At 43.5% G+C, this 24,096-nt stretch overlaps 1 protein-coding gene across 7 annotated transcripts in view; it reads right to left on the bottom strand.

Annotated features, from left to right (window-relative positions):
- Positions 1–24,096, bottom strand: part of LOC144720208 (adhesion G protein-coupled receptor B3-like) — a 104,370-nt gene that overhangs the window by 24,509 nt on the left and 55,765 nt on the right. For 6 of the 7 annotated variants that reach the window (XM_078596719.1, XM_078596716.1, XM_078596722.1 and 3 more), the window contains 8 exons: positions 23,714–23,825; positions 21,469–21,572; positions 20,612–20,714; positions 19,074–19,224; positions 16,077–16,146; positions 15,337–15,403; positions 13,433–13,518; positions 4,918–5,089 (listed from right to left, as the gene is read on the bottom strand). In XM_078596719.1, the coding sequence (XP_078452845.1) occupies positions 4,918–5,089; positions 13,433–13,518; positions 15,337–15,403; positions 16,077–16,146; positions 19,074–19,224; positions 20,612–20,714; positions 21,469–21,572; positions 23,714–23,825 (865 nt within the window). The remainder of the gene's footprint in view (positions 1–4,917; positions 5,090–13,432; positions 13,519–15,336; positions 15,404–16,076; positions 16,147–19,073; positions 19,225–20,611; positions 20,715–21,468; positions 21,573–23,713; positions 23,826–24,096) is intronic. The other variant, XM_078596718.1, reaches the window with a different exon arrangement.

The raw sequence follows: 24,096 nt of genomic DNA on the forward strand, positions 1-24,096 counted from the left end.
CCCTGTAACACGGCGTTTGATCATCATTCATGCTGATACCAGTCTGCTTTAAAGAGGAATAGAGTCGTGTGATGCATCTGCTCACCCCAACGTCATTAGAAATACCACGGCATCCTGAGTAATCATATTTTGGGTAGATTAAAACTATTCAAAACAACATTAAATATCTCTCTCTTCTTTAGGAAGAAATAGTTGTAATTTATCAGAAGAGTACAGTTACAATGCGAGATAATGCTCAGGTGGAAAGAAAAATCGTACATTTAAACAAACAAAGCATTGCGCAATGTCCTACCAGTGAGGAAACAAACCTCAACGTACAGTTCCGTAGTCAACGGTGCTGTATCTTTGGCCAGAGTTATCCGAACGGCTAAATATCTCAGTGGACCATAGCCCAAGAGAGGGAGTTACGTTCAAGAGCGCTGTGGCTTCTGCCTGGCATTTGTTGATTTTCCTCGGAGCTATAATGATACATTTCCTTTTGGTGTTTTGTGTTCCATCTGGTGCACAGCGGGAGTTGTAATATTCTCTCCGCTCTACTCATGCTGCCCTCCCCTGACCCGAGCTTTCACAGCCACTCTCATGCCCAACACTTGACCCCTACTATTACTCCACCGCTGAAGATGCGTGTGGCCGTGTGTGGGTCATGTGCTCGGCACCTACGGCTTGATATTGACAACTCTCAGTCAATGCCACCCGGTTCGCTACCCTTTAACCAGTGTATTAAATGTGTGTTGGGTACGTGCTCAATGCAGTGTTGGGGAGAGAGCACGTATTTATTTTCTCCAGGGATGTACCATTTGACATCTACACGTTAATGGTGAATTTGCGTGGAAATAACCCTCGTGTTCTTGACTTACCGTTACAAATGACCTGTGACCCTTGACGTGTTTGCCAATTATTTACCCATTAAAACATGCCCCAGAGCCGGCCCAGCCACTAAGCGACCCTTGCAATTGCAAAGGGCCCCGTGGCCAGCAGAGGGCCCCCTAGAGTCACTGCTAGCTAGTGGGTGAAAAAAATTATACATCAAAGGGGCCTCCAACCAAATTTTGCTTAGGGCCCCCAAAGGTCTAGGGCCGGTTCTGACATGCCCTTTTGTACCAATTAGCAAGATAAAACTGGCATCCCCGATTGGTGAATACAGTTATAAGTAAAGTGAACCCTCCTCCCCGTTGCTGCTCCCTAAGCCGGAATGCAATAGCGTTGTTTCTTTCAGTGGTAAACAGTTGCAATCTGGTACATCTTAACACAATGAAAGCAGACAAGAGCCTTCCTTGCAAGAAGCACACCTAATACCCTTCTCGGCGACACAAAAGCTTCGGTGATTGCTGGCTGGCCAAGCTCTTCATTCAAAATTAGAATGGGGGGGGGGGGAGGGGCACTCCAACTGATACACTGGGAGTGTTGATATTCCAGCAGTCATATTAATAGCAGACCCCAAGAGTGATGGGGTTTACTTGATCCTCACTTGAACCCTATCACCATTTTCAAAATGAAGCCTCGTGAACATTTACATGTCCCATCCTGTTGGCACCTCTCTGTTTCAGAGAGAATGCCCAAACCCTCCTAGGCCATCCTCTGGAGAAACCTTATTACATGGGATAATTTAAATGTTGTCGTGGCTCTGTAGCTGAACAAATATCCCCGGGCCAAATGAATATTGGGCTGCCCTTTGCTGCCCAATATCACCTCCCTACTTGACCTCAGGGACTTTACACGTGTCTAGGACTCGTAAAACTGCTTATCGGACAATTTTCCGATATGTGAAAAGCTTATGAAGAAATCTCTCAAAGCATGCAAGTGTGATTTCCACCATTACAGTACATGTGCCCATCGCTTTCTGGCTCCTTTCCAATGCAGAGTTGCTGGGCCTTTAATACCTGATGGCGAGTCTGTAGCATCCTCAGAGATGTGGTGGCTCTTTCTCAGATCTTTGATAATATTCAGCACTTCACGCTATTTTTTAAAGAAGGAAAACCATATTTGAGCCAATAACCACCAACAGCCTCGAAAGTGAGCTTCAGTGTCTCCATAATCAATAGAAGACACGCTCCCTTAAGAGTTTGGAGATTAAAATTAAGAAAAATAAATACTGCCGAAACCAGCTACTGAGCAGGAATGCACCGGTAGCTGTCTAACGATTTGGATTAATGCGCGAAACTAATAATGCATTTTAAAACTCGACACTATTTCAGACATGAATGACCATGACACTCAGGCGTGGATGCCAAGCTCAGTGTCGTCGCTCGAAAGCCAAGCGAGACAGGTGGCCTTCAAGAGTAGGTGCAGCTTGAATGCCGCTATTTTTTAGTAGGATGGAAATTCTGCAAGGCACTTTGAGGCTTAACCTCAGCCTGGAAACGACCTAATTCTCTGGACTGAGCCGTAAACTGAGATCGCACATTTAATGCATTCAGAGGCCATATATATTTTAAGAAATCTTCACGAAACCTGCCAAGATGGACCTCCAGTAACAATAATTCCTTCAGAATTCATCCACCTCACAACAACGTGACGAGTATCTCACCGATAAATCCCAGCATCTATTGACATCCTGAGAGTATGATAATTGGTTCTTTACCCTTCTATCTGGCAACAAAACTGACACCTTTTTACAAGGAGTCATGTTTGCATAGACCGCAATACCTGCAGTCATAATACAAACAAAAGAACATAACTCTGATAATGTGCACTGTCCTTGAAGTTGATTGGTCCACACCCGAGACAGCTTTCCTTAGAGCCTAGTCTCATATGGGTTGGACCAGATGACGCCAAAAGGCGCACCGTCATCTGGTCTAACCCATATGAGACTAGGCTCTAAGGAAAGCTGTCTCGGGTGTGGACCAATCAACTTCAAGGACAGTGCACATTATCAGAGTTATGTTCTTTTGTTTGTATTATGACTGCAGGTATTGCGGTCTATGCAAACATGACTCCTTGTAAAAAGGTGTCAGTTTTGTTGCCAGATAGAAGGGTAAAGAACCAATTATCATATTTTTACTGGCAAATGAGGTTCCCATAATCCTGAGAGTAAACGAGGTAAGGAATTACTGGCGGTCGCCACTGTCTATGCTGTAGATCCAAGCGCCAACGAAAATCCTCTCTTCTAGGGCAAGCCACCAGGTCTGGATGGCCCCCCTTGTAGAATTGTACTGGAACACCTCATCACCCAGTCACGGCAATACCCTCTAAATCCCTTCTCGGCAATACTGGGTGAACCCAAATGCTATACAACCGAATATACTTAAAATAAAGTAACGACATTGAATAAGTAATTTGATAAATATAAAACTAAATTTATTTATTTGTTCTCTTTTACTTCTACAGTTTTCCCTCGTTCTTCACGAACTTGCTATCCACGATTTAGGCTATCCTTGAATTGCATCTGGAACTCTACACGACTACTGCATCCAGAGAAGGATAGGTGATGAGATAAAGTGATGATGATGCTAATTACACAGCATAATCATAATTTAAGGTAAGTTCATTTATAAACCACTATTTAATACTTTAATATTGAATTGTATTTAGTTTATGTTTATTATAACCAATCTTTATTCTTTTGTGTTATGATAATGTTCATGTATGTCATCGCATATTAAGAATAATATTTAATGTGATTAATCTAAAATATTAATAATGGGCCAATATAATTATTTGAAACGTATCCCTTGTGAATAACCAGGGAATACTGTAATAGCAATTTGGAAAATAAATTGATGTTTGCATTCATCACAGACCTACTGCTGAATACTGTCATTCAATAATGTATTCATGTATTTCTTTTTTTGCATGTTACTGTAGCTATATCATCTATAATATTCCCCAAGTTCTGAATCGCTAAATTTCATACGGGATCCTGACGGCAGACTCACTGTTCAAGCTATTCAAGGAGACACGTTTCATCTACTGTAATATTAATCACTTAAATAGTTTTCCATTCACTTGAAACTCAGTCACAAAAAAACGGTCTCATCATTAAAGTCCTTCAGGGGATTTAATCCAACTTACCAATGCAACATCATCCACCCAATGACCTCTCTCTTAATGCATCTGCTCCACAGCCTAATAACATTTCCTACACATCTCATTACGATGGAGGGTAGCTGCTTTCTTCCCAAACTGTTCCTTGTGCCTCAAACAGGTGTCTCACTCGTCTTGGTTCTTTCGGTAAAGTCACGTAGAAGGGAAGTAATAAAATAATAAAAATAAAACATAATAAAATAATTCTCACGACGTTTCGGCCACAACGCAAGCAGCCGTCCTCAGGTGAAGAGCAGGTCTGATTCAGACGCTGTCTCCCGGACAGACCTGGTCTTCACCTGAGGACAGCTGCTTGCGTTGTGGCCGAAACGTCGTGAGAATTATTTTATTATGTTTTATTTTTATTATTTTATTATTTCCCTTCTACATGACTTTACCGAAAGAACCAAGAAGATGAATCCCTGCAGTCACGAAAGCTTTAAATCGAAAGGTGTCTCACTGTTGTCACATTACGGTTGGTATAAATACATACATATATTGCTTATATATGCCATGCAATTCATTTTCGTTGACTGTCTTGTATTTTGGATGTTGATCCACGGAGTGAACATCTGCTTATTCGCTCCCTCATCCTCAACACATCTAACCCTGACAAATGCACAAAGCTACACACGACGCTCTTGGACACTCTCCGAAACCATACTGCATTTTCCATTTATAGACAACCCTCATGCAAATCACTATTTTTTTTTCTCTTTCTATTACTGAAGAAGAAAGAAATTCGTTGGGACAATTTCCCAGCAAACACGCAACGACGTTGGCCCGACGTTAGTCCCGACGTTCCGCACGGCGGGCGGCCACAGCCGATTGGCCTCCCCATTTGTTTTGGGGGGGGGGTGGGGAGGTTGACCCGTGGGAGCGACCGCCACTTGCCTCCTTTTTGAGGATGCAGTTGACGACAAAGATGACCAAACCCTGCAGCGAGTTGAAGACGCAGAAGAGGACGGGGAAGAGGAAGGAGCGCGGGTCGGTGATGGCGAGCACAGCGCACATCCACGTGAGGGCGAGCAGCGGCAGCACCACGCAGGAGCTCCATAGCGACGCCCTGCGCACGGGCGCCGAGGTAACGAAGGGGTGGTGGGGGGGAGAGACAATTGAGCAAAAAATTGCGACGCAAGGACGTTCGGAACACAACGCAAAGATCCACCCCGTGTAGCCTTAATAAACTGTAGGGGCAAGTGCTGTGAGCGAGCAGCACCTATGCAGGCCAGAACGGCAGACGAGGGGGTGGGTGGCCAGCACCACGCCTGGCCGCCTTTGTCTCTCTAGTGGCGATGTTTAGACAACGTACCAGGTACTCATTTGAGGCTGAGTCGATCTAGAGGAAAGCCAGGACCGGTTCAGATAATCATCACAAGCAAGGCCGTAGCCATGGAGTCAACATTGGGGGGGAGACCAAATCTCCCAGGGTATCTGGGGGTCCCAATTCAGAAAAATATCTACATTTGAAAACAAATTTCCTGCCTAAAATAAAAAAAAATTCACAAACACATGGGATGGACTTTTTATTTATGTTTTACAATGTCTAATAGTGTATTGTATTACATTGCTCTGTTTTTACTTTTTTACCATTTCTTGTTTCATTGTATGTAATGGCAGAGATTAGGGATTAATAAAATACAACCATAACCACAATCATATGAACAGAAATCTACGCATTGATTTATATGAAGACAAGTCCAGATATTGTGGCCATGGTTTAGCAAATTATTTTTATTTACATAGCATAGCAATTATTTTTTTATAGCAATATATTGGGGGGGGGACATTTTGAGCATAGTTAAATATTGGGGGGAATGTGTGTCCCCCAATATATACTATAATTACGGCCTTTATCACAAGTGTTGGCCGTGAGCGGGAATCGGACTCAGGCCACCGGATTCGTAGCGCAGCGCGCGAACCGCAACGCGCGAACCGCAACGCACGCGTGCACACAAAAAAACGAACAAAGATGACCGTACTTTTCACTTGAATTGCTTTTTTCTCTCTGCACAAAAGGTTGTCCCTTTCATGATATTCACATGCAGTGCTGTATAGGCTGAAGAAGCAGCTGGTCCATTCTGGTGAGGGTTGCCACCTTTTCCACCATAGGCTAAACCCAGACCTATCCCGAGGTCTGCACTCAGGGTCTATTTTCAACACTGCGCAGTAAATCGTGACAAAGTTCAACACAATTGCGGTGCCAAATCTTGGTACAAATCAATTCCTGTCGCCTGAACACAGACTCTGCTTGTCGGGCTGTATCCGGTCAAACCCGGCTAGGTGGCAAACCCTGGGCTGGCCCCACTATAGAAGGAAAATGCAAAAATTTCAACAAAGCTTGCACATTTGAAAGTTCATAAACAGCATATGATTTTACATGTAACACAAGACAAAGCGTAGTTTCACAACTGCTTGCAACTGCCGGTAGGCCGTATGTACGGAAGTTGAACTCATTTCGCACCGTTCGTAGCCAACCGTGCGAATCGGAGGTGCGGGGCAGGACAACAAATGAACCGAAATTTAAATAAATTCGTTTGCAAGCGAGTGTCGGTGAAACATGAGCGAGGTGATTACACAACCACGCTGTTATGGGGCCAGCCCCTGTCAATCAATTTCACTGTGATCGTTATAAGTGACAATACAGCAGCTATAGTGGGTGCAGGTGTTTCATTGGTATTCATCTGAGCAACGAAGGCGCACACAAAACGTGGTGCTCACCCTCGCTGCGCTAGTCCTTGTTGGTTACCACACTTAAGTACATCAGCAGGATGCATGCAACCCTCTTCTCTCGCCCACCTTCCTCTGCCCCTGCTTCCCCCTCACCACCCCCTCCCACCCATGGGGTTCCGTGCCACACCAATCCATTTACCCACCGGCCGCCACTGAGTACATGAGATAAAAACTCTGTACTCCTCTTTCGCCATTGGCCGCCTGCCATTCCATTAACCTTTCCTCACCCCGCGATGCCGTGAAGTGTAGCTTGTGGTCATGAAGTCGAAATACTTTGGCCACATCCACGATTCCACTGTGTCAGCAAAAGCAAGCATTTCCCAATGTTTTAGAATGATTGGGGTCGGTAAAAGTAGCGGGATTTTTTTTAAGCCTTCGTAAGTCGTGACAGCATGAACGTAACTTGTGGTGTTATGAAGCCACGATGCCTCATGTCAACTAAATAAGCAGTTTTCTGTGTTTCAGCATTTTTTTTATTTAACGAGGATTACCTGTGACCATATCAACCACAAATTATGTTATCTGTGTGAGAGAATTGGTGCAAAAGTTACATTTTAATTTTCCATTGTCTGTATATTTGCTGATAATGGTAAGCCTTTTTAGGGATTCCTACTCATTAGAAAATTATAAACAAAGCAGAATTGCAGATAGTTCTAACGTTCCACAAAGGCCATGATGCAGTCTTCATATGAACCTTAGGGCGGGACCCCGGGGTTTCATAATACCCTGGCTCTCGCATAAACATATTGTAATGTAAACAAAAAGTAGATTTTCTCTCTCTGTGTCTCTGTTTTGTATCTCTAATATTGCCTCCAGTCACGAAAGCTCCAGATCTCTCATTGACATGCTAATTTCTCTACCCCCCTCTCTCTCTGCCCCCCTCTCTCTCTATTTAAGGCCTCGATACAGAGATGTTGTTTCTCTGTGTGCCTATGTATGTCTCTCTCTGTGTGTCTCTGTGTTGTCTCTCTCTGCTTATGTGTCTGTCTATGTGTCTCTGTGTCTGTGTTTAGTCTCTCTCTAAAATTGAGCAATCTTTGGAAGAACGTAATCAACTCGGTAGGGTGTTAACTGTTGTGTTAGCCGACTCACTGTGTTGTATTGCATTATATTTCTAAGTTTACTCGGTTTGCTTTTCTCGTTCATTTGTACCTGATGATGATTGCTTGTGTTGCAATCGAAACGTCGTATTATATTATTTAATTTATTTTCTTTCTACGTGACTTTACCGAAAGAAACAAAAAGTGTTGTCTTGTTAAACTATGCCCTTAAAACTGAAAACTACTTACCTGCAGTACCTCTACTCAAATCACTATCTAAAATATAATTTACACCCCTCTGTCAATCATCGTGTTTCTCAGTGTGGATTTGTGAACACACTTTGTAAACAGTACATAAAACAGTATGGGCTTTCAATGCGCTGTTCATATTGTAACAAGCGTTTATACCAATGTCACTCGACAGAGTAGTGGGTCGCCGCTCCTCTTAACCACATTGATACGAACGGTATGTGGGGACAATGGCTTAATCGCAAAAACACATACAAAAGCCACCAACAACAACGGCAACAACAGCCACAACAACAGGTGACTTCACCACAGCACTTGTGCCAGGCTGGATGCACTTTGAGGCTATCAGCGACATGTGCAAGACTCGCTGCTGGTAGAAGATCACGGGACAGACCCAGGTGCCATGGGTTGACTGACTGAGATGACTGGCAGATGCACTACCTGTGCTCCCAACTGTGCCAACTTGCTGTGATTGAGCCACCTGGCGCTCTGCTCTTTGTTGAAAGCGTCGCACATATGTACACATACGTACACATAATCTACAAAGACAAAGATCCCCATATAGCCTTCACAGACTATTGCGGCAAGTGCTGTTAGCGAGCACCTGTGAAGGCCGGCACGGTACACGAGGGGGTGCGTGGCCAGCACCACGCCTGGCCATCATTGTCTCCCTAGTGGCGACGTTCACACACTGCACAAGGTACCTATTTGAGGCTGAGTCGACCTAGGGGAGCCCCAGAACCGGTTCAGATAATCTCTACTGGTGTTGGCCGTGAGCAGGAACCGAACTCGGGTCGCCAGGTTCGTAGCGCAGTGCACCAAACGCTACACTACCGCTCCCCACACATATCTACATATACATAAACAGACACTTCGCAGCATAGCGCCTGCAGTCAACTCGTGCTGCTGCGTGGGGCACAAACTTGCAAGCCACAATAACAACGGCTCTAACTGCTCTGCTGAGAGAAGAGGAAAACGACGAGGTTCAGTGACCTTGTGGCTTCTGGGTGCCACTCACACGCTCGTCTCAGCAACCTGCCCTTCTCCCATCCTGCACATGTCAGCCATCCACCGTAACCTCATCTGCCCAATAATGTCTACTATGCTTTCTCACCGTGTCCTATTCTAAACTTCCATGTCGCTAACCCTGTCCTGACATGAAATTCCTAACATTATCCACGTACGTTGAACTTCTTTCGCACCGTGTGTAACCAACCTGTCTATAGGAGTTTGTATTTAAATGCCTCAATGTTTTTTCTCTCTAAATGTCTTGTGTATAATCCGGAAGGACATGTGGAAGCGATGGTTACCTGCTGGGAAGATCTCATGGCTAATTATGTGTTGCATAAAATATATAATTTATGGGACCAGCTCAGCCACAACCCAGTGGCACTGTTGCAACCCAACCCCTCACACACTTCTAGCAAGTGAAATCCTACCAAGTATGAAATGTTGATACTCATGAAATATTCCTGGAAGAAGTGTATCGTGTTGTAGTACGTATATATATATATATAAAAATTGCACCGTTCACAGCCTTCCGTGCTAATGAGAGGTCCGGGGTAGGAGCAATATACGTTTAAGTAGGGGTTGTTCGGGGGTGCCTATGGCGCCCCTCACAACTATTTACGGCCTTCGGCCAGGAAAGTTACAAAAAAAATTGCACACGAACGACGCATTCACGCAAGCTTATATCATTTTACATCTGGAAGACTTAATTGAAAACGACATTTCGTGTGAATTTTCTGTCGTCGTTAAGTAGATGGCCTTTCTGGGGCTCGGTTCGATGCGGACTTTCACCTGTCTGGGATTGCGGGATCGAGATAAGGCGACATAGAGCTGCTGGCCGTGCGAGAAGACCGCCGTCTGCAGATCGATTCCAACGTAAACAAACTTCTGTCCATGCGCCTCCGTCATTCATGCAGGGGGCACGTAGGTTTGCAGCGCCCCCTGCATGAAAACGACGGAAAGTGCAGCGTTCAGCATAGATCGATACAGTTGTGCGCTTATAACAGAGTATATGTGCTTATAATTCACATTTATTTAACAATTTGTGTGTATCATAAAATACATACTAACAGATGCAAAAAGTTTTGCATTTCCATCGAAGTCAATTTGCATCATATTTAGTGGCCGCCCTCTCTTGCCTTTAAATGATCATGAAGAACGAGAATTATAAAAACACAACTAAACAAAGGTGGCCCGGGGCTCAGAGTTGATATTGAGGAACTGAACACTTCTGAGGACGTGGGTTCTAATCCAGGCAGCCACCTTGTGATTAAACTAGGTTTTCAAGTGTAGCCTTATTATAGCTCGCTCGGCAAGTCTATCTGAACTACTCTTAAATCATAATACGCCTATGTTTGGTTCCAGGAGAGTATATACATCCTTTTCTCCATAACTACTATCATATCTGCCTCTATAACAGTTCTTTCCATTGCCCTCACCGAGTCTGACCGTCCCAGTGTATTCCTCTCGCTAGCAGTCTCCCGCTCTACAAGGATGTATTCGCCAACGTCTGTGCATCCATCTCGATCCGTCTGCATCGCACTGCCCAATCTCCCTGAGCCGTTTCAGTCCGCGCATCATCATAACGTTGAATCAGCATAACACGTGTCTGTAATTTGTATAATTAACATGATATAATGTTGAGCAAGTGATTCAATGCATGTATCGTTTGCCGCAAGATTTGTTGGAGTTGCCATGTTCCCACCCTCCTAAATAGCGTGCAATGATTATGTACTCTCGCCCCCTGCTGTCAAAAAGGGTTAATTACTTCCTCAATGGAATACAGCATGTATGTATGTTGAACATCTTTTGCACCATAGGTAGCCAACCGTGCTAATCGGAAGTGATAACAAACTAAACACAAAAAGCAGTTAAAAAATAAATTAGTTTTCAATCGAGACTAAAGTGCATAACTCCAGTGGCTTCCTAACATTGGAAGGATGAGCGTTCCAGACGGCCGCAGCACATCTGAAATCGCGCGATGCAGTGCCCATCTTTGTTCGATGGTTAGCCAAAATCCACTCGAGGATGACCGAAGTTTGCCTGATGGTTTATGACCCTTGACGAAATCAGCAAGGAATTACTAAAAGACCAACGGTTTAAATTAAAGTGAAACCTCTCAAAGCCGTTAACCCTTTTGGTTTCGAGGTATATCTGGCATGCTGCAAACAATTGAATAATTCGGACAATATTTAAATTTTAATTCCATGTATACTCAAATGACAACTAATACGCACAATTAACGCTTAACAACCCATCCATAATAAAACTAAACATTTGGTCGTGTGATAATACTTAACAAATTTCACTACTGTACAGTTTAATCTGAGAAATGTACCGTCGCCATAAAGCGTGTGTAGGAAGGTTGAAGTTCACTGGAATTTCTGACAGGCAAGAATAACTTAGAAAAAATAATGCAATAAAAACTGAGAGAACACGGCACCCAAGTGCAGGGGTTCACCGGAGCCTCACTCGTGCACAAATGCACCTGAATGTCATTTCAATGTGTTTCGTGATTGTCATTATTTTCGGTCAGTTTGCCAAAAATCACGAGTGCTGGCATGCACTTCTCAAATTCGTACACATGAATTGGCATCCGTGTCCGGGTGGCAGGAATTGATTCGTGCTGAGATCTGATACCGGTATTGTGTTGAACTCTATTCCAGTACAGGGTACAGTTTGACAACAGCCCTCGGCTACCTCAAAAATATGCCTGGGTTTCTTCTACACTGGAAGAGTGGCAACCCTAATGCAGACAGTGGCAGTGGCTGTTCATTTGACCCACACAAGTACGACTTTATCCATTGATGAATAACAGGGGAATTGAATACATTACGTAAATCATATTTTCCGCACCTTCGATTAACACAGCTGGCTACGTACAGTGTGAAAGAAGTTCAACATCCCATACATACACGTATTGTTTGGCATGAAGTTTAGCATTGTCTTCGTGCAACAGCTGATGGCAATAAATGTTGGTTTTAACTGCCATTTTCACAAAAATTTCAGGGCCAGCTTAAGAAGAAATGGCTCCCCGTGTCAACCTCACATTCAACGCCACCTCCCCCCAGGTACTGAGTTAAGGGGATAAAACAAGACGTGGATTGTGCCCACCCCCCCACCCCCCCCATGATAGCGCCGCTGTGTACGGGCGCACAACACCGCTCACCCCTAGGGCCGGGCCCCTGCCTAAACTGTGCAAGCCTAGCAACATTCTCGAATGATAAGAGTTACAGAAGCTGTTAAAGGGCGCCAGACGAATTGTTCACGGGAAACAAAATGGATTGGCACTACGATCATGCCAAATTAATGATTTTTTTGTATCTTTGTGCCCTACGGAGCCGCAATTTTGTTCGAGTCAAACGTAACGCGCTCACCCGCGATACTCTGAGACAGGCTACGATATGTTTTGAGCAAAACAAAACAAATATAGCAATTTTACGTGAATTTTCTGTCCAGTTTTTTTTTCAAAAATCTGAAATTATTTGGCGACGTATACATATCAGGCTTTCTTTTTTTGATTCATCGACATGTTTAATTCAACTTTAAATGTCTCAGAATTGGTCTTGTGTGTGGGAGCATTATGTCCTTGCTACACCTTCATATATAGAGGAAACACTTTCTATCCATCATGTTCTATAATCCTCTGGGGGGCTAGAAGATCTGCCATTCCTGTTATCAGCGTATTCCCAAGGATTAACGGTATGTTACAGATGAAGGATATCAGAAAGCATTACTATAAAACTCCTCTTATCTGATTTGAGACTCAAGAGGTTGGGGGGGTGGGGGGGGTGCAGTATGGGGGGTCATATTTCACGTGTGCATCTGCCTGAATCACCTCATTTATCGACACACAGATAATAGGATGCTGCCACTTAACGACCACTCCTCTTATCTGCATGTTGTCTCAGATAATAGGGTGACCTTGCCGTCACTTCCGGGTCACTCTTGAATTTTCAAACATGTGGGTAAATCGTGGCATGAATACCAGAATGTTGCACCTTAGGGGCACGGGTAATATGAAGTACAAATGATGTAGTAGCACTGTGACATTTGGTGAAACGTACACACACACACTTGATAAGATGATTTTGTAAAAGCAATTAAGCATCACGTTTTAGAAACCCGAGAACAATGCAAGAGAAATGAAAAACAAACAGAGATGGTACGCGTAGCCAAAAAACGATGTACAATCTCGGATACGCTAATACGGCTATAGGCGAGCGACAAATGGAATCATAACGCACGCAATAAAGCGAAACCCATTAAACGAACGGATTAACTGGAAATACCGATGGCGAAATCGTGCGTGACAAGCAGACCACGAGCGCTGTAGGTAAAGAGATGTGCGGTGGTTGCCGTAGCGACGCTCTACCCACCCTGCTCTGTGCTTGAGTGCTTTGTCTGCAATGCCGTCTTTGGCCACCAGCTTGTTGAAAACCACAATTCCCAAGATCATGTTCACCTGGAAAATGACAGGAACAGCAAGAGATTGTTTTAAACATATATACACACGTGTGCATCATATGCCCTCGGCCACATTCATACATATACAGACACAATACAGCTACGTAGGGACGTACAGTATAAGCCTTTACAGACATAAGCATATAGGAATTCCCCACCCAATATGCAAGGGTTGCCACCTCTGAGGTGTATACAACGGTAGATATAATGGGAAAAATATCTCACAATCGCACGCTCACTGCATCGCGCATTTTCAGATGCGCTTGCGGCTGCCTGGAACGCTCTTCCTTCCGATATTGGGAAGCCACTGGAGCTATGAAATTTTAAATTATCTAGATTGAAAACTAATTTCTTTAGAACTGCTTTTTGTGTTGAGTTTGTTGTCCTTTCCCCGCACATCCTACACATGGTGCAAAATAAGTTCAACATATACAATAATGGGATAGAAGAGAATTACATGTAAATGTATTTTATCTCTCGTGGTGTTTTGTAATTTAAATGACAAAAACCGGGGCAGACTTAGAGATTTCCCATGGCAGCAGCTGCCTCAAAACGAGGACAATCCTGGGACAACCAGGACAGGTGGCAACACGACAAGACAAAGACCCCCCATGTACAGCCTGAACCGACTGTTGGGGCAAGTACTGTTTGCGAGTAGCACCTATAAAGGCCAAAGTGGTACACTAAGGAATTGAGTTGCCAGAACCACGCCTGGCTACCTTTTTCTCCCCAGTGGTGATTTTTACACACTGCACCAGGTACTCATTCATGGCTGAGTCGACCTAGGGGAGGCCGAAAACTGGATCAGATATATTCGTCACCAATGGTGTCCATGAGTGGGAATTGAACTTGGGTTGCCGTGTCCGTTGTGCAGTGCACTAACCGCTGCACTGCCACGTAGGTGAAGTCCAGACAACTCTACATCTATACACACACATGCCAGTGCATACATTGTGGACGTGGACACCCATGTATTACGTGTTCCCGAGGCCCTCCCCTCGCTCTGTGTACAACAGCTCAGTATCTACACACAGCAGAGACATTGATTGGCTTGGTGGATCTCAGAACCCATGGGTCGAATTCAAATCTGGATCAAAATCCATCCCATTCCCAGAAAAACTCGAACACAGGACATTCCAGGAAAGGTAATGAGAGTGACACTTGGATTCATATAGCATGCAGCAAATTAATGTATTAGCGGTACACTGGTGGAGCGCGATATATAATAATTTATTTTCCCACGATTCGCAACCCGGTCAGAAAAGCTTGCGAGGTGGTGTTGCATCAAAATCAGTTCTCATGATGTTCAACAGTCGAAAGACGAATGTTTATGAGCAGCTGAACACGAAGCTTCACAGTCTGTTGCCGTATGATAGCACCCAGCCTGATGACGATTTGGCTGCTCCGTGTTCCAAAGGCAGATTTGACTCCTCGTGCCTGAGACTTGGTCGGACGGTTACTCGATTCATTTCCGGAATAATTTCTTGGCGGACGGTGGCATCGAAAGATTATGACTCGTGTTGTCACCACCACCACACGTTCGAATGGGAAAGCAGCTGCTCAATCTAAGTGCAACTTCTGATGCAGCTCACTGAAAGGCAAGTGACAACGTCAGACTATTTTACGGGGACCGGTGTGTTATTCTGCACCCGTGTACCGCCAATACGTCCATAGCCAGTACGTTGCTACCCTGCATGTCGACCAGCATTGTGTAGCTCTGCGTTCATTTAGAACGAAGGCTTAATGGTGAAGCTCGCTGGCAAGGCTGGCTGGGCTAGTTGGCAAGCGCGTGCTGCCCCAGGCCACTGCTACTCACCAGCACCACCACTGCTGCAGGCCCAACGAAGGAATAGAGGAGCCCACCCTCCAGCGACAACCAGCAACTGGTGTAACGCACACGACCGCACGCACACACAATCAAGGACAAATATCCCCCGTATAGCCTTAACAAACTGTTGGGGAAAGTGCTAACCGCTACACTACCGCTCCACACATACACACACGCACACACGCAGGCACGCGCACACACACACACGCACACGTACGCACACACGCACACACATGCACGCACGCATGCACACACACGCACACACATGCACGCCCATGGACTAGAGCGTTACATGAATACTGACTGCATCTGAATTGTTACACGATGCCCTAAACATGTTCAGTACAGAAGAAAAATATCAACCAATACATACAAATGTAAGTATAAAAATATGCAATATTCTATTTTCTTTGATAACTGCATATACTGAGATGTGTTTATTGTTAGGGACATGCACGTCTTAACACTCTGTATATTTGTTAAATACATAGAAGAAAACAATGTAGTCGTCAGGATGAGGCTGACGACTTATGACATTCAGATAACCACATATCCATTGCACGCAAAGCATGGAGCTGAATAAAACACAAAACTCTGAAACATTCATGAGTCCTGTGGTCCTAGACAATTGTCTAATTATCTGTTCTTAATGCAGTAATGAAAATGAGGAGAGACGCTGCACACATGCGTAAAGAGTTACGAACAGAAACCACGAGAGTGAAACTTACTAGTGAATCGTTCCATATCCGTTGGACTTTGTAAAACCCACAGATGAGGCCACCACCAGAGCAGGCAGCCCTGAAACAGGGAAACAATAATAATGATGCCTTAGAACAATACGTCTGTAGATTTTCAGAAAAGATTAACAATCATAACAAGATGAGAAAATCAATATGCAAAATGTTTATTGGTGATACAATTATTTGGTGATGTTGCGTTGGTAGTGGTGCAAAGCACAACGAACAACAATTCTTAAAACGTTTGTCAATAACAGTGGCCTTAAAAAGACATAGAAATATTTCATGCTGCAGGTAATGACTTTTCTTCATATTCACATGCGAAGTATAAAAGCTGTTCTTCAGGAAACATTTTAAAAATGTGATTCTCATCTGGCCCACGGTGTAAAGTGCAGTGTCCAACTCTTATTACCCACTCTACCTCTCTGGCCTCACAATTTATTTCCTATGAAGAATGTCCATCGCCGAAAACGTCACCTATTACATATTTTCCGTTTAAGGCAACGGTGTCATTGAGGAACGTGTTGAATGTTTTCTTTTAATCGCTGATATAGATTCATATTGATACGTAAAACTATTCATTACCTACATTGTAGTTTTTCAGAATTATCGACTGTTTCATGCAAAAGCTGTTCTTCGGCTCTTTCACCTCTTCCCAATTCATTCCGTCATCATTGGGCATCATTTCGTGACGAATGCCTCCCTAACGCTGTCGCCATCCTTCACGGTCTCGCGACGCTACAATCCCTTTCACTCCTGCACATCTCGTCATGTTCTCGTCCCAATGGTCACCCTCTCAAGCGCGTTCTCATCTCTGGCTGTCATTCCACCACTGGTCATGTCCATCGGCCATCATTCCTTCTGTCCAGGCACACTTACTTTCCTGAACAGTCAATATGTAGCTGCTCCAACGTTTTGGAACCAATGTGTCTCTTCGCTGGAGATTACCACACTGCCATGTCTGTACTCTTTTATATAGACACAATTGAGGTTCCAAACAATACAAATGCAAACGTACATAATTGTTTTGTAAGATCGATTGATTCTAAGTATTTAATTTTAATATATTTTACATCGTGTTTACTTATTGATTTGTAACTCTTGCTGCTGTGTCTGTCTGCTGGCAAAGCCACCCTTGAAAACAACCTGTATACAGTAGCTCAATGGGTAATTTCCTCGGATAATAAACGTCTGATTATAATTTGTGTTTGTTCCTTCTTCTGCGTGTTTCTCCTTTTGTTTCTCAGTGGAATTCTGATCACGCACCTCACATTTTTCACTTGTGCATGTTTCATCCCAAGTTACGTTGAATTTGTCAGTGTCAATGTGTTATAACACGTCACAGTTGGAAATAATAACCGAATGAAAACAAATTCAGGAACATTCATAATCAATTTAATTTAATCAAAGTTCTCAATTCTCTTCCCATTCATCTCTTAATTGTATCCTTTTGGTCACGATCAACCTTCAATAATTTCCTCTGTGTTTGTAATCTTCCGTTTTCCAGCTGTGGCTGTCCAACAATCGTTTGCGTAACAAAAAAAATCATACACATTGATAAATTTCCCAACTTATATTCAAATAATGAAAGAAAAAAACTAAAATTGTTGCTTAAAGGTTTCATTGACTTTGGATAGTTAGGAGTTGAAACTCACTTGGTAAGGCCAGCACAAATTAATAATCAGAGAAGGGTGAAATACACGTATAGATCATCAATGAAGAAGATCAGCTCAGAGCATCAAGCATAAGGTTGAAAGGCAATGTGAGCAAATGGAACATTGCAACTTTACCTCTCTAGAGGTAAAATGGAGAATCTGTTTTTAAATCATCACATGGAGGGATATGATGCGACTGTAGGTTACCAAGTGTACTGTGTGAAATGTTCACCTGAAGATATATCAGGGCTGGTATGTGTGAGCAATAGAGAAGGCACATATTACCCTCCCTAATGGTAGGTATATTTCATAGGTTTTAAAAAACAATGGAATAGGCAATAGGAAGATGTAGTGATATTGATTTTGGCAGGATATATTCGCAAAAGAGAGATGAGATGGGCTGTGAATGGTGAGGAGTTAATGAGAGGATGAAGGTCATTAGGGAGGGGCAGTAGAAGTTGATGGATGAGTTTGAGAGACACAGGGCAGAATGAGAGAGCACAGAGACTCGGGGAGTTGGTAAGAGGCACGCGGAGTAATCGCAAAATGAGTAACTATGAGGAGAAATCATTGTAAAATATCACAAAATAAATAACCATGTACGTACTACAGGGCAGCGTTTTTTTAATTGGGGCCATAGCACGTGTACCCACCCTGTTTACTGTGAGCCATGGGGGGCTGTGAATTGAGAGTAAAAGAGAAAGTATATTCTGAATAGGGAAAGTAAACATGCAGAAAGGGGGAGGGCTATGCAATGAATGTGTACAAGAAAACAACGTAAACAGTGAAAGTGACATCTTGGATGTGGAGGTGCGGCTCATCGCCCCGTTTGCAAAGCTGAGCCAGCGGTGGAAATTGAACATTCCTCGTGTACACACAGGGAAACCGCTGTTGGATGTCCATGATATGGTACCCATTTTGTTGACCCTGGAGGGATGATGGGCTGAATCAGCCTCCAAGCAGGATGTGAACTGCGAGTCGCTTCCCCTACCGCTGAGCCCCTGTACCACCGGTGACACCACTGTAGTCTGCGCTCCTTTAAAGGAGGAGTAGCAACATGATGGCAACTCTCTCCTGAAGCCCTCGCATGGCCAGCAGGCCTGGACATTGGCGTTTAGCTCCTGAACGTATTGCCATCGCGCGCAAGACTAGAAACCGTACGACATGGCGGTGAGTGATACATCGTCAATTCAATTAATGCCCAAACCCGATCATTGAACCGTTTGATGCTCCTTCAAATAAAAAAGAATAAGTTCAGCCAAAGAAGGCATGCGGCTATGGAAGGCAGGTGTGAATAAACGCTGGCTCAGAGTGGAGGTGCTGCGTGCCGTACCCCAGCCCAGGCATAGGAATCTCTTGCGCACGATCCTCTTCATGGACACCCCGCGCACTGCCATGAAGGACTGCCAGGCCTCCGTGAGCACCCAGCAGAAGGAGGCGAGGAAGAAGAAATGCAGGAACACTGCCACGACGGTGCACGTCACCTGCCAGGTGCAGACATTTCGTGGACGTAAAACGACCTTTATTTGTAAAAAAAGTATCTTATAATCTGATGGAATTGCAATGGTTAAAGCATCTTTTAACATACAGCCATTACATTAGGCATCAAAAGCATTGGCCATGATGACACCATGGCCAATGCTGCTTCTAATCGTTCCTTTTCAAAGTAAATGTAAAGGCTTCTTTTGACAGGACTCACTGAATACCGTAACGCCTCTCACAAAGGGAAGCCTCAATTCGGGGTTTGCCAGACGGCCACCGAAATAAATTAATAAATAATTATACATGTCCATCTTGTGCAGTAAATTGTGTGGAAAGAGATGGCATGTGAAGTTAAAACTTGTAACAATATATAACGCTAAGTTGTACGATTGAGAAATACATTAAATCTGTGCTATTACTCTCCACACAGGTGACTCTTTATTATTCGCAGGCAGATTATCCAGATTGCAGAACTAAACTCTTACACTTTTTTTTTATCTTACCATATATGCCCCACTGAGCTACATAGCTTTTTTCATAAGCGATATGGCCACAAATTATAGCTCAACAAAGTGGCTTATCGCGTGGAAATGATAGCAGCCAAATACTACAAACGCACGTTGATTCAAATTGTAGAGGGAAAAAACCGGACCCGGAAAAAACCCACGCGACCACGGAGAGAACAGCAGGCGTCAAGGTCAGGATCGAACCCACCACCTCCTGTATACCAGGCGAGGTAGTTAACATCTCGCCACCGTGGCACCATCAAGAACTGTGCTCATTCACCTGCTGCTCACTGGTCGAGGGTCAATGATAAAGGACTGAACACGTGTCCACAAATAAGCCAATAACTTTAAGAAACTATAAAAACAGACAAAACATTATACATCATCATGACCATTCTACAGGGATAAACACAAACATATTTTATACTTTAGTTTACGTATGTTTTGCATTATCCATGCTTTTGTTTTATGCACGCCATCCTTCCTCCATTACCCCAGATTATCAATAGTTTACAGTGTAATGATTATTATTTAGTCGTTGATTTATGTATATCAACATATCGCTAAACAGCGGAATACATAAATCCGTGTAATGTTTTAACATTTGGCGCCTCTTAATCCCCAAATTAAAAATGACAACTTAATTCAAGTATCAGTCAAAATGTATTAACCTAGCAGCTTATTGCCATTAAAGTTAATTCTCGAATCAATATTTAATTCTCCCGATGTGTTCCAGGCCATGAATTGCATTTCGTCATCATGGTAATATCTTCCGTTATTTTTTCATAATAGGAAATACAATTTCTATATTTAAAAATTTACAACAAGATGGTTGATTGAAACATGTTATTTTCATTATTCAAAATCATTTAATATTACGCACCTTGTTGTAGGTTTGCGTCTCTCCAATCAGAATCAATATATTGGAGGATATTATTGAAATGCAGAAGTTGAAGAGCAGCAGGCTGCGGTCGGATTTGACAGACCTGGACTCACACAAATAAATTAATATCATTGTAATATTATTATTCAGTCACCCCATCCACTTTGGCCACAACCATTAAAACCAACCCAAAAGATACGCAAACATGTGATTCATTAGTGAGTGAAAGAGTGCTGCGTTGAGCATCCTATAAGAGACAATAGTCCATAATATATATGTATATTTCTATATAAACTAAGATATTTTTAATTTTACCAAGTAATGCCCACTGAGCTATATTGCTCTTTTTCAAAAGCGACCTGGCCACAAATGATAGCTCAATGAAGTGGCTTATCATGTGGAAATTTACAGCAGCCAAATACTGTAACAGCATGTTTCTAAATTTGGAGGGAAAAATCAGAGGACCCTGAGAAAAATATACGACCATGGGGAGAACATGTAAACTCCAAATATACAGCAGGCATCAGGGTCGGGGTCGAACTCACGACCTCCTGCAAGGCACCGCAGCGCTATACATTTGTGCAGCACTGAATAGGTTTATATGAATTACCAACCGCACCGTGTGCTAGCATTGTGGGGGGGGGGGGGCGTGAATTCTTAATGTTCTTAGGGCACAGCACAATCTTCCCACCTCTGAATAACTGACATATAGCAAACTGTCTTTCGTCTATGGGAGGTGGAATAATTGAATCTACGATAAACAACAAAATGTACAATTTTGTGCTACAGTTAATAGCAAAGATCAAGCGTAGAATGTCAGTTAACGCGAGAAAAGTAGTGGATTTAAAAGAAGGTACCTCCAGAAGGTAAAGTGAACGATCATGAGCAGAATGAGTGCCAGGGAGGAAAAGCTGCATCCGACGATGAGGGTCAGTGACAGCGACCTGCTGCGATTAATCTTCTGGGAAGGAAATAAAATAAAACAAGGAGGGGGACAAAACGTGAGGTGGGGTGAATTCATTAAATGGTTGGTCCTTGCTTTCAATCCCTGATTTTCTCCAGTAAAAGCATTAATGAAAAACAAACAAAGCAATAAACAGGCACTCATAATTACTCGAGAGTGCATTAGGTGAAACAATCGGACATGTTTTGTGAAATGCATATTATTCATCTTAAAAGAAAGGCCAGCGATAAATAATGGCAGCCAATATTCAGGAAACGTATGAGCCAACTTACATTTTTCCATAAATCAATGAGCTGCTGGGAGTGAGATTAAATGAAATTGCACTGGACCAAAGGCAACTCTGACATCAAGGAAAGGTCTTCGTTTAGCCATGAAAGATTGCTCGTGATAAATGCGTCGTGAAAGTTGACGATGAGATTTCACGTGCCCCAAATGCCAATGTGCAAACAAGCATTGAATGAACATGTTTCATTTGTGCATGTTTTTACTGGGACTTTGTTATGTAAATTATCACAGTAACACTGGTGCCAACCGGCGCATTGGGATCCACGGATGAAATCTGCCTGACAAATGTTAATTATTATTAACTGACATTTTAACGGTGCAATAAATGTGTTGTGCATTAGAACCACGCGGAGACGAGGAATACTATATAAGGGCTGTTTCCGTTAAACACTGTTCCACTCAACAGTCTAGGCTCAACGAGGAGAGAGAAACCCTCTCTCAGCCGATCCTTACCGAATACTCGGAACCCGACTCTCGGCTATCCTCTTGGCTCTCCCACTCGTCTGCCCGGACGGGGGTTCAGCCAACACTGCCCGGCAACGAGGAGGGAAAGACACCTTGCAGCCAATCCTTGCCCTGGCTCCCCACAACGACGCCGCCTTCGTAACGGTCCCCCTTAAGTACCCCTTCGGCGGCTCCTCCCCCGAGCTCGGACCCGCCTTTGTTCCCAAAGGTACCGCTTACACCACTCGTGACATGACGTCATCTTTGACTGGCAACCCGCTTCGCACCTCCTTCTGTTCACCCCCTCACGGTTACTCAAAATACTCCTCTACAAATGCGTGAAATCGTGATGTGACTTTGTTGGGAATATGGGAGGAAGAGGCAGAGCTGGTGCAATAACGATTGACCTCGTAAACAGGGTGGTAAAGGCGCAGCCCTGTAACTGCTTGTTCATGACACTGCTGAAGGAAGTGCCTCCACTAGTGGGAGTACTCACGCTTTACCCACCGTATATGACCTGACGATTGTCCAACTGTGGAGCACTCAATTACACTGTTGTGTATACGGAGGAGGGATTTCAGAAATGTGCAGAGATGTCTCCACTGCCGTGCTAGGAGACGATACCGTTCATCTCTGGATTTAAATACAGATTCTGCTAGAGATTCTGATTATAAAGTCCCATGTGCTTTAGGTTCCCGCCAAGTTTTCCCAGTAAGGTGCGATGTCGCTGCTGTAATTCCAATTGAGTAATTTGCAGGATATTTCAGCATTGAGATGTTTTGCCAATACTACTTATATTATATATATTTGATGTAGCTATGGCAGCAAAGCAGACAACCCAGAGTAAACTCATTGCAGGACAGGGGGAGAACATACAAACTCCACGCAGAAAGGTGCCAGAATTGGAAATCAAAACTTGGCCCTCACCACTGCGCTAACTTGCCATATATTCATAACCAGGGTGGCTAGGAGATGTTAACTACCTTGCTCGGTGTACAGGAGGTCGTGGGTTCGATCCTGACCCTGACGCCTGTATATTTGAAGTTATAATGTTTTCCTCGTGGTCGCGTGGAGTTTTCTCCGGGTCCTCTGGTTTTTCCCTCTTCATTTAGAATAATAGTTTAGAGTATTTGGCTGCTATAAATTTCTATATGATAAGGCACTTCGTTGAGCTATCATTTGTGGTGAGGTCGCTTCTGAAAAAGAGCTATATAGCTCAATGGGCCTTACGTGGCAAAATAATAATTGTTTAACATATTTTACCAATACAAAAAGTCACAAACGTTATGTTGATTTGATCAATAAAGCAACATCAAACCGCTGCAATGCCTCATCATGCTGAAAAAAATTCCGTGAAAATTTTTACCCAGTAACGTTAAAGCGTGAATACGATGCAACGGTGAGCTTACCGTTTTAAAGCCCGGCTGCGCCAAAATAGTGAAGCTTGAGAAATGCTCGCAACGGCACTTGGTTCTGAAAGCATCGCTGAACATGGTCTTACACCCAGCACCACTCCATCCACTTTAGAGCAACAGGGACAGGAAAACAAAGACAAACATAATATCTGTCATGTGTGTCAAAGTGTAGAACCAAGAGTAAAAAAAAACCTCACAAACTCACATTACATGGCAATTATCTCACTGCGTGTAAGTTAGAGTGACAGCTACCGAACGTTAGATGACGTAAAAGTGACGAGACTAAAATAAAACTATTAAACTATGTTTATTTTACCAGGTAAGGCCCACTGAGCTATGTAGCTGCTTTTTTCAGAAGTGACCTGGCCACAAATGAT

Source organism: Lampetra planeri, chromosome 8, assembly GCF_965212315.1.
Source record: "Lampetra planeri chromosome 8, kcLamPlan1.2.h2, whole genome shotgun sequence".
Taxonomy (NCBI): domain Eukaryota; kingdom Metazoa; phylum Chordata; class Hyperoartia; order Petromyzontiformes; family Petromyzontidae; genus Lampetra; species Lampetra planeri.